General features: G+C 43.8%; 2 protein-coding genes and 1 long non-coding RNA gene across 7 annotated transcripts in view; 2 read left to right on the top strand and 1 right to left on the bottom strand.

Moving 5' to 3' along the window:
* LOC5508703 (E3 ubiquitin-protein ligase HERC2) overlaps nucleotides 1-13,376 on the top strand; it is a 67,928-nt gene extending 54,552 nt beyond the window's left edge. For all 5 annotated transcript variants that reach the window (XM_048733275.1, XM_048733276.1, XM_048733274.1 and 2 more), the window contains 12 exons: nucleotides 4,553-4,751; nucleotides 5,135-5,349; nucleotides 5,728-6,005; nucleotides 6,611-6,764; nucleotides 7,779-8,013; nucleotides 8,317-8,610; nucleotides 8,821-8,904; nucleotides 9,144-9,353; nucleotides 9,706-9,954; nucleotides 11,300-11,497; nucleotides 11,780-12,076; nucleotides 12,412-13,376. In XM_048733275.1, coding sequence (XP_048589232.1) covers nucleotides 4,553-4,751; nucleotides 5,135-5,349; nucleotides 5,728-6,005; nucleotides 6,611-6,764; nucleotides 7,779-8,013; nucleotides 8,317-8,610; nucleotides 8,821-8,904; nucleotides 9,144-9,353; nucleotides 9,706-9,954; nucleotides 11,300-11,497; nucleotides 11,780-12,076; nucleotides 12,412-12,627 — 2,629 coding nt within the window. In that variant the 3' untranslated portion in view covers nucleotides 12,628-13,376. The remainder of the gene's footprint in view (nucleotides 1-4,552; nucleotides 4,752-5,134; nucleotides 5,350-5,727; nucleotides 6,006-6,610; nucleotides 6,765-7,778; nucleotides 8,014-8,316; nucleotides 8,611-8,820; nucleotides 8,905-9,143; nucleotides 9,354-9,705; nucleotides 9,955-11,299; nucleotides 11,498-11,779; nucleotides 12,077-12,411) is intronic.
* On the top strand, nucleotides 5-3,996 carry LOC116618843. Its single transcript, XM_048733280.1, has 2 exons — nucleotides 5-2,410; nucleotides 2,785-3,996. Exons 1-2 carry the CDS (start codon nucleotides 528-530, stop codon nucleotides 3,569-3,571), a joined length of 2,670 nt encoding a protein of 889 aa, XP_048589237.1. The 5' UTR covers nucleotides 5-527; the 3' UTR covers nucleotides 3,572-3,996.
* Nucleotides 3,560-14,730, bottom strand: LOC125573001. Its single transcript, XR_007313910.1, has 2 exons — nucleotides 13,539-14,730; nucleotides 3,560-6,017 (listed from the first exon to the last, which is right to left on the bottom strand). It is a non-coding gene; the product is annotated as an uncharacterized LOC125573001 (long non-coding RNA).
* Between the last annotated feature and the right edge of the window lie 706 nt (nucleotides 14,731-15,436).

Genomic DNA, 15,436 nt, shown 5'->3' with positions numbered 1-15,436 from the left:
AAGTACTTCATCCAGTGGAATTTACCAAAATGTTCACAATAAATCAAGTCGCGCATTCCGTTAAACTATATTGGCTTTAGCCTCTGTTAAAAGACATATACTAAGGAAAGCCCCTAATAAGAGTGCACCTCTATATAATGGACAAGTTCCAAAGGCGACCGGTTTTTGGAGGTTCTCGATGGTTAATATCCATGGAGAAAAGAGGCAAGCGGTATTCTAATTATTTCTTTCTTAGCGAGTCTCTTTGAGAAAAATGTATCTTTATTTTGAAGAGAAAAATTCGATCTGTGAAATGTTTACGCAATAGTAAAAATAAAAAAATGACATATTGGTTTCGAAAGGCACAAAATGTATTGTAAGCACCGTCAAGTAAACAGTTTGTTCACTGCCAGAAGGTGTCCCAAGTGGTCCCGTCCCTCAATTCAGGTTAGAGACGGGACCGCAAATTTCCCTTTCGTAAACGGTCGTTGCCAATTATAACGGTCGTTGTCATTCCTGAGAACCGTCGTTGCCATTTTAAACCGTCGATGCCAAATCGAAAACCAACCGAACCGACGACTTCCTTCGTGACTAGTTCGAGAGTGATTTTCGCTCAAGAGTGTTGTATGACGTCATTACTTGGATGGCTCAAGATGGCGGACAAACCCGATTTTCTCAAAGATCTAATATCTTCAGCTATAAAAGAAGTGCATTCGAAAAAGAGATCGTTTGAATTATCCGAAATTACAGATGAGTATTTTTTGGCCTCGCTCCCAGATGATTCTTTTTACTACCTGAAGTCAATTTCAGGAAATAGAGAGAACTTCAAGGCCCACGTGTTGACTGAAGATATTACAGAAGAAAACCTGGAGCTATGGATATCTGAGTACGAAGTCATTAATAACGTTTCCATCAAGCTCAAGACAAAGAAAAACCCCACGAGTGGCTACGTGCTTCAGAATTATTATAGGTGTCAGCATAATACTCGCAACTGGAGCCCAAGTAAGGACCCACAGAAAAAATTACATATCAATCCTTCTGCTAGAGTGAAAAACACCAACTGTCCCTTCCAGATGATTGTCAAATTGGACAACAAGGGGTGCTGCTCATTGGATATTGAGTGGGAGCACAACCACTCCCTTGAAACTTTGGAGGCATCAAACTTTCTGTACCTGACTCCTGAGTGTACAGAAAGAGTATTGAAAATGTATGAAAGTGGGCATACACCAGCAACTGCAAGACAACAATACTTGAAAGAGCTCAAGCAATCATGTAATGACGATTTGGAATTTCATCGAAAGAAGGCTAATCGAGCAGTTGTGCCAAGAAGAAGGGACTTTAGCTACCTTTACACACAATATGGCAAGGATAGGTATGGAGGACAAGGGGTTATGATGTACCAGAGACTGGCTGAAAGGCTTGAACAATATAGCAAAGATAACCCTGATGCTACCACTCACCACCAAGTGTACGGGGGGGAGGACAAACCTCTTTTGGTTGCTATTGTTACACCCCTTATGAAGCGTGTACACAATGAAGTTCAGCAGTCTGGAGAAATGGTGTTTGTGGATGCTACTTCTAACACTGAGGAGCACAATCTTAAAGTGTTTGTTATGTGCACACATAATGTTTCAGGGGCACTTCCACTTGGTATTCTGATAGCTAGTGATGAGCGAGAGTCCACATTAAAGCAGGGCTTTAAAATGCTCTGCTCGTGCTTACCTGAATATGCATTCAATGGTCGTGGAAAGGAAAATGGACCAAAAGTCATACTTACCGATAACTGTAAAGAGGAACGAAATGCTCTGAAGTCTATTTGGCCCCTATCCACCTTACTTCTATGCACATTTCACATGCTCCAACAACTTTGGAGGTGGCTTCATGAAAGCAAAAACAATGTCAACCTTGCTGATAGACCATTCATTCTCAACCTTTTCAAGAAATCACTATATGCAGAGACAGAACAAGAATTTGAGAACAGCTTTAGTGAACTTTTAAATGATGACCATTGCATGGAAAACCCCACTTTAGTAAGCTATTTACAAAAACTTTACAATGACAAAGAATCTTTTGCTCTATGCTTTAGAAAAGAACTGCCTGTTAGAGGGAACCACACAAACAATTTTGCTGAGGCTCAGTTTCTGGTTCTGAAAGATATAATTCTGCGGCGAACAAAAGAGTACAATGTTGTTGGGCTTCTGGACAAGCTTACAATTGATTTAGAAGACCACTACAAGAATAAACTCCTCAGTATTGCTGATGGGAGTTTTGATGGCACTTATAGACATCGATTCATGGGGAAAGGGAAAGGGAAAGGAAGCTTTGGGTTTAATGTCCCAGATAGAAAAGAACTTGATGGCTACCTTTCTTCTGTTGAAAGTTTTGGTAATAATACTTTCAAAGTTGGAAGCTCTTCATATGGCAGTCAAAGGTCAGTATATTTTCTGTACATTTACTCGTTATACAATACTTTTGAGTGGCATACTGCAGAATATGCCATGCATCACTTAAAAGAAAATACAAGTGAGAAGTGGGATATTTTGCAGTATACCACAAGAATTCATTGTATAACTTTTTTTATGCCACGCCACAGAAAATAAAGAGCAAAATTAATGATTATATTTTAGGAGCAGTGCATGATGCAATATACAATGCCATTCATGCATTTCGATTTTCTGTTACATATTCTGTACGTAGCATGGTTTAAATAGAGATAATCGTGTTGTATGGAATTTGGTGGTTGACAATGTTCCCAGAAAAAATCTTTTCTAGAGGATATATCCCAATAGTTTTTCTTTTTTTCAGCCATACAGTAGACATGACTATTGGAATGTGTACCTGTGGCATTGGCAAAGATGGGAGCCCATGCAAACACCAGTATGTCCTTTGGGTGTCCAAGCTGGCAGACTGTGTTAATTTTGTCCCAGTAAACAATCCCCGTGAGAGACAGAAATTAGCCTGGTTGGCTATAGGAGAGACACTTCCTCTTAGTTACTATATGCCATTGCGCTCAACTGAGGCTGAACAGATTACATTGCAACCTTGTGGACCTAATGAGTGTGGCACTGTCATTGAGAAATCCATTAACAGGGATCAAGAACCAAACTACACGACTGGTGAAGAAATTCATGATGAGGATAAATCTATTATTGCAAATGCTCAACAATTGATGAGGAGCTCTTGTGACCAAATTATTCAAAACCTCCAAAGCTCTGGGGATCTTAATTTGGCTAAAGGAATAATAAAGTTCTCCAAAAGAGTAACAACCTTAACAGCGACAAGGTCTATGAATTCAAATTTGGTGAGTGCCCTTTTCTCTTTCGGGTCTAATGAACTGAAGAAAACTGGAAGTGGAAAAAAAATCCGTGTTCAGCCAAACAGGAAGCGAAAGTGTGGTAGTGGAAGCCGTCAGGCTGTTTCAAAAGGGCGTCCAGTACAACTTCAAGAACCAACGTCGAAGAGGAAGCGCAGCCATGATTTGGCAAAAGTAGTACAGGCAAATGTCAATAGCAGCAAAAAGTCAGGGTCCCACACTATGAAATCTAAGACAAAGCACATTCAAAAGAAAAAAACAAAGAAAGAGAAATCCTAGGGAAATTTTATAAAATCCTGTAAGTATGTTTTATGGAATGCATCAAAGGTATACAATGTTCAATATTTTTGTTGTTAGACTTGTTCTTTTATAAACATTACAGTAGCGAAGCAGCAAACTTAAAGTAAAGTATATATATAATTGTTGTCATTGAACCAATTTTGCACTCTTGCCAACTATTTCCAATTGCTGAACTGCAAACCAGCTTCCATCATTTGAACTTTGAATTTATAACAGAATTACATTTTGTACTCTATGCTTGCGGTGAGATGGTATGATTGGAAGCCATTAAATAATTAAGTGTTGGTGAATGAATAAGCTTCAGGGGTTTTGATTTACAGAAGACAGTTTAGCAGTTAGAAATCGTTAGCAAGAGTTCACAGAATTGATGTAAGAAACTGGTGAAAGATTGGGTTGCATCATCATAAATAAACAATAACTTTTACAAATAATACATATGTATATTATAAAAAAGAGTTCCACCCTGTTGGCTTCTTGATAGATCTTTTGTCTGCAGAAGAATGGGATGGTTTTGGTCCAGCACTCGCGCACGTGGACTGATCCGCCATCTTGTAAACAGAGTGCCAGGTAATGACGTCATACAGCACTCTTGAGTGAAAATCACTCTCGAACTAGTCACGAAGGAAGTCGTCGGTTCGGTTGGTTTTCGATTTGGCATCGACGGTTAAAAATGGCAACGGCCGTTCTCAGGAATGACAACGACCGTTATAATTGGCAACGACCGTTTGCGAAAGGGAAATTTGCGACGGGACCTCCGGTTTAGTGTCCTTATCTGAGAAGGCTAAAAACACAGTTCAAGGCATAGACTCGGTAAACTGTCTGGTCAGAGCCACGGTTCAAACCCGGATCCTAGGATTGAGAGACCGACTCGCTACCACACTAGGTCATGCGTGCTTCCACAACTCACGACATCCCCAAGGCGTTAACTACCATGATACTGATGCCTTTTTACCTTTACAGACGACCCTCTGACTGGACAATGACGTGGGGAGGGAGCGGTACCATATATGGATGGGGTCACAATCATAGAGGTCAGCTTGGAAGCCTGGAAGGTGCAAAGGTGAAGCTGCCACAGACTATCGAGGCGCTTGCTTCCATCAGGCCCGTCCAGATAGTTGGTGGGGAGCAGACACTGTTTGCTGTCACAGCTGAAGGCAAGGTGAGAGGGTGACTCTAATTGGTGGAGAACAGACACTCTTTCCTGTCACAGCTGAAGGCAAGGCGAAAATGCGCTTTTAATTTTACTCATGGAAATAACACTCGGTTGATAAAAAGCTTTTGCTATAACTAACCAATAAGAATATATTTAAAAACAAAAGGATAGTACAGGTGTAGGAAGGTAGGAGGGAAGAATAAAGAAACGAACTAAAATTCCGGATTGACCTAATTTACCCATACGAAATAAACATTGCAGCATGAAATGCTGTCAACGATCCTTGGGTGTTTGCCACTTGGTATGGCCACATGGTGGCTTGGCTATCTTGTTCGGGATAGTAAGGTCCTGGACATATTTCATGTTGAATCCCTGTCCTTGTTCTTCAGGTGTATGCCACTGGGTATGGTCATGGAGGCCGCCTGGGACTGGGAGGTACAGATACCGTCACGTCCATCAAGATGCTGGAGTCCTTGCAACACGTGGTGGTCCGTAAGGTGGCAGTACACTCAGGAGGGAAACATGCCATGGCGCTTAGCGCAGACGGTGACGTGTACTCCTGGGGCGAGGGAGATGACGGCAAACTCGGCCATGGTAACAGGAAGTACGTAACTTTAGATGATTGTCATTAATAATTATGTAATATTGCATAAAATATCATAAATCTGATGATGGTAATGAGTATTATAATGAGTTCAGTGTCTTTATTGATTGTTTCCTTGTTTACCAGATGTGTTCAGTGCTTGTCTTGGCTTTTGGAATGTGTTCAGTGCTTTCTTGTTTACCGGATGTGTTCAGTGCTTTCTTGTTTACCGGATGTGTTCGCTGCTTGTCTTGGTTTTGGAGTGTGCTGTTCGCTGCTTGTCTAGGTTTTAGAATGTGCTGTTCACCGCTTTTCTTGATTGCTGTTGCTTGTCTGGGATACGACACATGTTCTCTGCCCGTCTGCTGACTTGGATGCTCCCTTTTAACCTTTGTTCAGTTCCTGCGATCGCCCGCGTGTGATTGAAGCTCTCCGTGGCAAGGGCGTCATCGACATCTCGTGCGGCGGCTCTCACTCCGCGTGCATTACCCAGAATCACGAGCTGTACACGTGGGGCAAAGGCCGCTATGGTCGCCTTGGACACGGTGACAGCGAGGACCAGCTGCTGCCCAAAGTGGTAGAGGCGCTGCGTGGCAACCGGGTGATTGACGTGGCGTGTGGTAGTGGAGATGCACAGACTTTGTGTTTGACGGATGATGACTGTGTGTGGTCATGGGGTAGGTCCTCGCCTGTAAGACAAATACAAATACACCATCTATAACATTTATAAGCTCTTCTCCTACGAGTCAGCCCATAGAAGTACATCGGGCTTTGATGCTGTTTGAACTAAACTTTGAAAGGGAATTATTTAAAATCGAAGTCACGGTGTCTGGCGATGTGGTCTTTCAATTCCTGGAACCTTTGTACAACTTCCATTCATGGTAACCCCAACTGACCTCCTCGTATCAGTAAAAGTTACCAATCTACACCATATATTTCCAAATATCATGACATATATTTAGTTCTCTAATATTGCGTGCATGCGATTTATCGAGTTTCTTTTTATTGATGGTATATTATCCAATACCGAAAACCATTTTTGGGGGTTAACCGCGTCTGTGTTATGATATTTCTATTCATCTTGACGATAGAACATTATACTTTGCTCAAGCCCCTTGTTTTGATGTCTCAGGCCTCTTTTGTCTCACCTCAAGCCCGTGTTAACAGCATGTAAACAAGGTTTTTTTCGGTCAAAATCTCGACCGATAATCGTGTTTAAAGTGGCTTGAGTCTAGAAGATCATTAGACATAACAGATTGTGCCACTATCCTCTTTTCACCAGGGGATGGAGACTATGGCAAGTTAGGGCGTGGCGGAAGCGATGGGTGCAAGATACCCATGAAAGTGGAGTCGTTGATCGGTCTTGGTGTCAGTAAAGTGGAGTGTGGTTCACAGTTCAGCGTCGCGCTCACCAGATCTGGGGCCGTGTACACTTGGTAAGAAAACACAGTTTATATTTGTTGATGGAGTAACGAGAGGGCTCTGGAGGGGGTCTTATGTACACTTGGTAAGCAAACGTATTGTATCAGAGGGCTCTGGAGGGGGTCTTATGTTTACTTGGTAAGCAAACGTATTGTATCAGAGGGCTGTGGAGGGGGTCTTATGTTTAATTGGTAAGCAAACGTATTGTATCAGAGGGCTCTGGAGGGGGTCTTATGTACACTTGGTAAGCAAACGTATTGTATCAGAGGACTCTGGAGGGGGTCTTATGTACACTTGGTAAGCAAACGTATTGTATCAGAGGGCTCTGGAGGGGGTCTTATGTACACTTGGTAAGCAAACGTATTGTATCAGAGGGCTCTGGAGGGGGTCTTATGTACACTTGGTAAGCAAACGTATTGTATCAGAAGGCTCTGGAGGGGGTCTTATGTTTACTTGGTAAGCTTGATAAGGCGTATACACGATAGGTATTAACACATACGCATGTAGAGCTTATGGTGTTTTAGTGAATAGTAGGGAGGGAAGGGGGGCAGTAGAAAGTCTGTTTTGTTTCCATAATGAATTAAACAAGGTGACTTTTTGCAGGAGCATGCGCTTGGACTTCCCACTAACACGGGCTCAAAATAACGCGCCATCGTTGTTCGTAATTCACCATTGTCCGGAAATCACTGAAGCATTTCTGTATACATTCCAAATCTTGCTGTCAAAATGATTTTTTTAAATAGCTATATTTCTCAATGAATGTTTCACCGATTGCAACCAAATTTACCGGGAAATGTAAATAGCTGCAAATAAACTACGTAAGAATGCCTTAAACATATCTATGACAGTTTAAGCGATCAAATTAGGCCTACCGCCCTAGCCGCTGGACTACATCCGCCCTAGACATTGGTTGTGATGCGCATGCTCAGACAAAAAGTCACCCTGTTTTGAATTATCGGGCGAGAACACTTGTCCACAGTTGCTCTAATTTGATGGGAACCTTTGTTGAAAGTCTGATTACCCCCCAGGGGCAAGGGTGATTATTACCGTCTCGGTCATGGCGTTGATGACCATGTGCGCAGACCTAAACGAGTTGCTGCACTCCAAGGGAAGAAGGTTATCGCCATAGCAACCGGCTCGCTCCACTGCGTAGCATCGACAGACACGGGTGAGGTGTATACATGGGGCGACAACGATGAGGGGCAACTTGGAGATGGAACTACGAATGCCATAGCTCGACCACGCCTAGTCACCGCCTTACAGGTAATATGCACACCTAGACCAGGCCTAGTCACCACATAACAGGTGATACCCATAGCTCGACCACGCCTAGTCACCGCCTTACAGGTAATATGCACACCTACACCAGGCCTAGTCACCACATAACAGGTGATACCCATAGCTTGACCACACCTAGTCACTGAAAACAACAGATAATATTCATAGCTTGACCCCACCAAGTCACCGCATAACAGGTGATACCCATAGCTTGACCCCACCAGTCACCGCCGTGTATGTGAATAGCTTGTTCCATTTGTCTGACTTGTTTTCACCGTTTCCACCTAGGGTAAGAAAATCAGCCGTGTGGCGTGTGGTTCCGCCCATACTATCGCGTGGTCCACGTGCAAGCCCGTGAATGCCGGTCGGCTACCGGACGAGGTGCCCATGGAGTACAACCACCTTCAGCACATTCCCCTCGCCGCAACAAGAAACAGGTTGATCCTGTTACACGAGTTCTCTGAGCTGTTCTGCACATCCGTCACTCTGTTTGACCTTGACCCTGGCCATGAGGAGACCCTGGATTACGGACCTCTTGTGGGGCTCGATACCCTCCGGGGCGTGCTCATACCCAGCAATAAGGTGCGCCCGTGATATACGCCTATTCTAGATAAGTTTGCACACCTATATCTTCATATCGACCACATTGTATTTGCGTTTTCTCTGTCTTAACGAGGATCAATGTTATTTATATTTTCTGGAAAGATCCTGCCATGCCAGGGTATGCCATGCTCAGAATGGTGCAGGCATGGGACCTGTTGTTGGTCTTGACTACGAGTTGTTTTCTCACAGGAAACAGCGTTCCGCAAGGTAGTACAAACAACGATGGTACGGGACCGGCAGCACGGGCCAGTAATCGAGCTCAACCGCATTCAGGTAAAGAATCCGAGAAAGGAAATCGCCAGCACTTTCTACAGTATGGAGAATAGAATTCATCAGTGATATCCGATTCGGTGGTGAATCCTGTGGTAATATTATTATTTCTTATGATTAATGGTCTCTCTTCAACCATGTAATACCGTTTGATCGCAACTCTGTAGGGGCTAGAGAGGGTCAGACTCACCTTAGATCTCCGATCGAGGCTTTGTATATTTGACATATTTTCAATCACTTAGGTAAAGAAATACCGGTCCAAAGGCGGCCTGGCCGGACCGGACGGGCTCAAGTCCGTATTCGGACAGGCATGTGACAAGATGAGTAATTTTGGGCCTGAAAGTCTGTTTCTTCCCCACCGTGTCTGGAAGGTAAAGTTCATCGGCGAGAGCGTTGATGACTGTGGCGGAGGCTACTCCGAGTCTATTGCCGAGATGTGCGACGAGTTGCAGGCAAGTTACCATGTTAACAAACAAGTTGCTTGCAACAGCAAGGAAATATGTAGACAGCAATAGAGTCGTGGCCAATCTTACAAATGGATCGCTTCGTTTAATTGCTCTGTGCTTGGCATGAGAACGAAATGAACTGTCGCGCAAGTTGTATGCAGAGAAGAAAAGCATAGATCTCTTAATGCGCTACCCTGCATACAAGCTCATTAGTGTGTTTGCCCGGAATAGGGATTTTGGGATACTAGGAATTCTGTGGTGCACGGATAAAAAGAAAGCGAGGCTTGCTCGCCTTAAAGGCTGGCTGGTTTTCGTATTTTATAATATTGAATAATACCGTAAGTATTATTCCCAATAGAATGGATCCCTCCCTCTGCTCATCGTTACACCCAATGGCCGCGAGGAGTCTGGGGCCAATCGAGATTGCTTTATCCTCAACCCTGACGCTACCAGCGCGGTGCATCTTGGGATGTTTCGCTTTCTTGGAATGCTTATTGGGATAGCCATACGCACAGGTAGCCCACTCAGTCTGAACCTGGCCGAACCCACGTGGAAGCAGCTGGCGGGGATGACCTTGACCGTCACGGATCTCGCCGAAATCGACAAGGTAACTATAGCAACGGAAATCACAATTATCCTATAACACACATCCCTATGACCATTACAATTAGCCATATGCCAATCACATCTGTCCCTATAGCAATAACAAGTATCCATAACACAATCACACTTATCCATATGCCAATCACAACTATCCATTTGCCAATCACAACTATCCATTTGCCAATCACAACTATCCATTTGCCAATCACAACTATCCATTTGCCATTCACAACTATCCATATGCCATTCACAACTATCCATATGCCATTCACAACTATCCATATGCCATTCACAACTATCCATATGCCAATCACAACTATCCATTTGCCAATCACAACTATCCATATGCCATTCACAACTATCCATATGCCATTCACAACTATCCATATGCCATTCACAACTATCCATATGCCATTCACAACAATCCATATGCCAAACACAACTATCCATATGCCAATCGCAACTATCCATATGCCAATCACAACTATCCATATGCCAATCGCAACTATCCATATGCCAATCGCAACTATCCATATGCCAATCACAACTATCCATATGCCATTCACAACTATCCATATGCCATTCACAACTATCCATATGCCATTCACAACTATCCATATGCCAATCACAACTATCCATATGCCAATCACAACTATCCATATGCCAATCACAACTATCCATTTGCCAATCACAACTATCTATTTGCCAATCACAACAATCCATTTGCCAAACACAACTACCCATATGCCAATCGCAACTATCCATATGCCATTCACAACTATCCATATGCCAATCACAACTATCCATATGCCATTCACAACTATTCATATGCCATTCACAACTATCCATATGCCAATCACAACTATCCATATGCCAATCACAACTATCCATTTGCCAATCACAACTATCCATATGCCATTCACAACTATCCATATGCCAATCACAACTATCCATTTGCCAATCACAACTATCCATATGCCATTCACAACTATCCATATGCCAATCACAACTATCCATATGCCAATCACAACTATCCATATGCCAATCACAACTATCCATATGCCAATCACAACTATCCATTTGCCAATCACAACTATCAATTTGCCAATCACAACTATCTATTTGCCAATCACAACTATCCATATGCCATTCACAACTATCCATATGCCATTCACAACTATCCATATGCCAATCACAACTATCCATATGCTATTCCCAACTATCCATATGCCAATCACAACTATCCATATGCCAATCACAACTATCCGTTTGCTCATCACATCTGTCCCAACCGAACACGAGTGTTACTTACAATGGCCGGATGTAATGGGGTATCTCACCCTCCACAGGACTACGTCCCCGGGTTAATGTGCATTCGGGACATGGACGCCGCTGCTCTGGAGGCAATGGACATGCCCTTTAGTACGCCGAGCGCTAGCGGGCGCGAGATGAGGCTTCACGCCAAGATGAAGACCATCTGCCAGGAGAACCGAGAAGAGTATGTGCGGCTTGCCCTTAACCACCGACTTCACGAATTTGATCAACAGGTGAGTTAACAACCGACTTCCTGAGTTTGATCTGTAGGTAAGTGACAACCGACTTTATGAGTTTGATCAGGTAAGTGTGATTTTACCATCGACTTCACGAAATTGGTCAACAGATAGGTGTGAGTTTACCACCGACTTCACGAGTTTTATCAAGAGGTAAGTATGATTTTACCACCGACCACACGAAATTGGTCAACAGTTAAGTGTGAGTTAGCAAACTGTCAGTTACATTTCCGCGTGCCATTAGAATTGCTCATAACCCTTACATGTCCATTTCTGTAGTGTTCCGCTGTCCGTGAAGGCATGGGGCGAGTAGTCCCGGTCCCTTTTCTCTCTTTGTTTACCGGTCCTGAGCTGGAGACGATGGTATGCGGAAGCCCCGACATCCCCCTGGACCTCCTCAAGTCCGTGGTCACGTACAAGGGCATTGACGGCAACGCGCCGCTGGTGCGCTGGTTCTGGGACACCTTGGAGAGCTTCTCGAATGCTGAGCGCTCGCTGTTCCTGCGCTTCGTGTGGGGCCGTACCCGCTTGCCGAGAACCATCGCCGACTTTCGCGGGCGGGACTTTGTGTTCCAGGTTAGTCTATTGGCCCAGGGCGCATGCATCAAGGGGGCTTAAGGACCCGAGGACTTTTTTATGGCCCAAGAAAGAAACCAAAGCAAACAAGGCCCATAAGATATTTATCACAGATACAGATTTTTTTAAGGGTTTTTCATCACGTTGTTTTGGAGCGGGCCGTACGGGGAGATACGACCCGCTAATCAACCAACGAGAGCGCTCGTTGCACTGTAGTTATATGATGAATAATAATATTGCCTTGTTTTGTTGCATTGTGCTGTGTGAATATAGACACACCTCTCTCGGATCTTGACTCCCTCTCACTGTGATACTTGTTTTGTTGTGCTCTCTAGGTGCTGGATAAGTACAACCCTCCCGATCACTACCTGCCCGAGTCCTACACTTGCTTCTTCCTGCTCAAGATGCCGCGCTACTCGAGCCACCGCATCCTATGTGAGAAGCTTAAATACGCCGTGCACTTTTGCAAGTCCATTGACTCGGATGACTACGCGCGCATCGACCTCACCGGGGAGCAAGCCGAGGCATTCGACGACGTGGATGCATTTTAGTGTAACGCCAACAATTGCGTCATTTGAATTGCGTGACGTGAATGGATTTAGAAGGACGTAATGCGTCATACAATCACGTCATTTGGGTTGCGTGACTGATAAATCTGAGAGAAACGCCATACGATTACGTCATCTGAGTTGCTTGACGTGATGAACTCGAGAGCGACGCCATACGATTACCTCATTTGAGTTTCGTGTCGTGGATGCATTTTAGAGTCCGGGTTATGAGTTACATTTCAGGCGTCATACAATTACGTCATCTGAGATAGGTTACCCCACCTTTTGTCGGCAAAGAGAGGTTTTGGCTGTGAGGGGCTCGGTCATCCGGGCATTTGCCTCTGTGAAGCTGCACGGCCCACTCCCCCTCGTCCATCGGCTATGGAGCTGGTGCCGTTCAAAGTACTATTCACGATACCCAATTGCACAAGTACGTGCGGTAAAGGATTTGGGTGGGATGATTTTGTAACTCTTTCACGATATTTAATTGCACAAGTACGTGCGATGAAGGATTTGGGTGGGATGGATTTTGTAACTCGTCCTTTGTGCCTCTAGATATTGATGTTTTAGGCGTGTGTGAGTGTATTTTGTCGTGTTGTCGGTGTGTTGGCTCGAGTATAAGCCAGCACCGTAACTGTTTCTTGGCCAAAGTTCAAATAGCCGACAAAGGTTTAATTTAACAGAAAATGAGAGCTGGCGTACCTTGCCACCCGCTTGCCTTTTGAAGTAAATAAAAGTGAACTTGCAAATAATAAGTGTGTTGCCTTTTTTATTATCTAATCAAGCCTAATGTTCGACCCTCAAATATTACTATTTGTTACCCCAGCTTCCTTTCGTGTTGTTTATTGGTTATGATGCTAAAGAAACATTATAGATTTAACGTTTGTTTTTAAAAAGCGCCGTGCAAACCTTACCTGCAATGCTGGAGAAAACCACTGCCAGACCAGTAAACTCCTTCGCAGCCCCCAATGGTGTCTGACTGAGTCTATTAGACTAGCAAGGTTGGTGGGATTTTCACACCATGTCGTCAGAAGCAGTTCGCCAACATCCTTTGAGGCCAAAACAACGAGAGGAGCCTCCTTCCGTTTCTGGGCCAGAAACGCTGGCCGACAAAAGATAGTCGACTTCTTTACTGCCTGTACTAATTATAATGTATGCAATATAAAAACATAAGAGGAATAATTTGAGATTTTACAAAGAAAAATATTGTAATGATGATGAAAACAAAGTTTAAAAAAAAAAGATTTTAAACGTTCAGTAGCTTGACCTAACAAGTAGTAACAATTCATTTATTTACTAAATAGCAGTGTAAACAATTTTGGAGTCTATTTGGTTTTAGAAAAGACAGCATTTTGGTAAGCTGCAAAGATTAATTAGAAAACTATTTTCTCATCCAGGCAAAGCCTATCCTGAGCCTCGAACCTCTATTTAGTGGCCAGCGGAGATCGGTGTGGCATGTAAAGCTTTAGGAGACGTTCGAGGCTCTAGAACCAGGAAAGGCAAAGTCGAACAACAAAAGACAACAACCCCATGAATCCACCTTTTCTTGCAAATAGACAGTGCACAGCACTCAGTTATGCGTGACACATGATTTGGGAGCCCTGTGGTTTTTCATAAAAAGCCTTGTATGGGGGCATTTGATCCGGTTTTTCGGGGTATTTGCCGGCTCCGATTTTTATAGACCATTAGTATGTTATAGAGGGATACTTTCTGTACAAGAAACCATTAAAATACCTTGTGTTGCAATTCGTCCGATGTTGGCCCCTTTTCACGTAGATGGATTGGACTAATATATAGATTTAGGCATTGAGCTCCAACGACCAAATATTTGCTTATTTTCGCTTAATAATTTAAGAAATATAAAATATTATTATATTTCTGTTTTTGACGACGTCAACGATTTCACCGATCACGCGACCAAATTGTTGGTATCCCTTGGTATCCCCCCACCCTTGCCATCTACATGACACATAACATGTTTAGTTGTCAAACAATTGGGGGGACCAGGGGGTTTCATAGAAACGAGTGGGAGGCGCGAATCGCCCCTCCGGGCCTCCCAGCCCCGTCTCTATATATCAGGCAGATAATGCTTCACGTACATAAGCTTTTGGCAATTGCTAATGTAGGCCAAATCGATTTCACGTACATAAGCTTTTGGCAATTGCTAATGTAGGCCAAATCGATTTCACGTACATAAGCTTTTGGCAATTGCTAATGTAGGCCGGGGCCGTTCCGCGTACATAAGGTCGGGGCGAAAAAGCACATGGATAAATCTACGCAAAACCTACGGAGCGCGGAATAACGGCCGTAAATTCAAAGCCGCTGGCGTGGCGTTTAAACCTGAGTTTTACTCGCGTGGTGCTTGAATTGCCCCCAATCCCCCAGTTTGGTCGTGCTTGTTTTCATGACTTCGAACTTCTCTCGGGTTTTCTCTGCTAAAGCAGCGATAATAGGGCGATGAATACCGTCGTGTGTTCTTTTTATCGAACGCTCGATCGCCGGCGAGGTCTACGATTTTATGGCTGCCACAGAAGCGTCCTGTTTCCGAAATACAGTTTCATAGAGGCGGCCGAACTCTTTAAAACTCCATCTACGAAGGCGTCCTCTTCTCTCCCCTCGGTTGTTACTGAAAGTTTCCAGCCAAGCACTTCTAATTCCGTGTTCGAGTCGAGCCGCCATCTTGGATAATTGAGCTTGGTACTTCATGACATACGTTTTTAAGGACTTTGTGACTCGCACCCTAATAAATGAAGCTGTTATGAAGTATCGTGGCTATATTTTTCCAATGATGCAGTTCGAACCCCAAAGGACT

The sequence above is a fragment of the Nematostella vectensis genome, chromosome 10 (assembly GCF_932526225.1).
Source record: "Nematostella vectensis chromosome 10, jaNemVect1.1, whole genome shotgun sequence".
Classification (NCBI taxonomy): Eukaryota; Metazoa; Cnidaria; class Anthozoa; order Actiniaria; family Edwardsiidae; genus Nematostella; species Nematostella vectensis.
The sequence above is the reverse complement of the archived record's forward strand: the minus strand, read 5'-3'. Positions and strand labels throughout refer to the sequence as shown.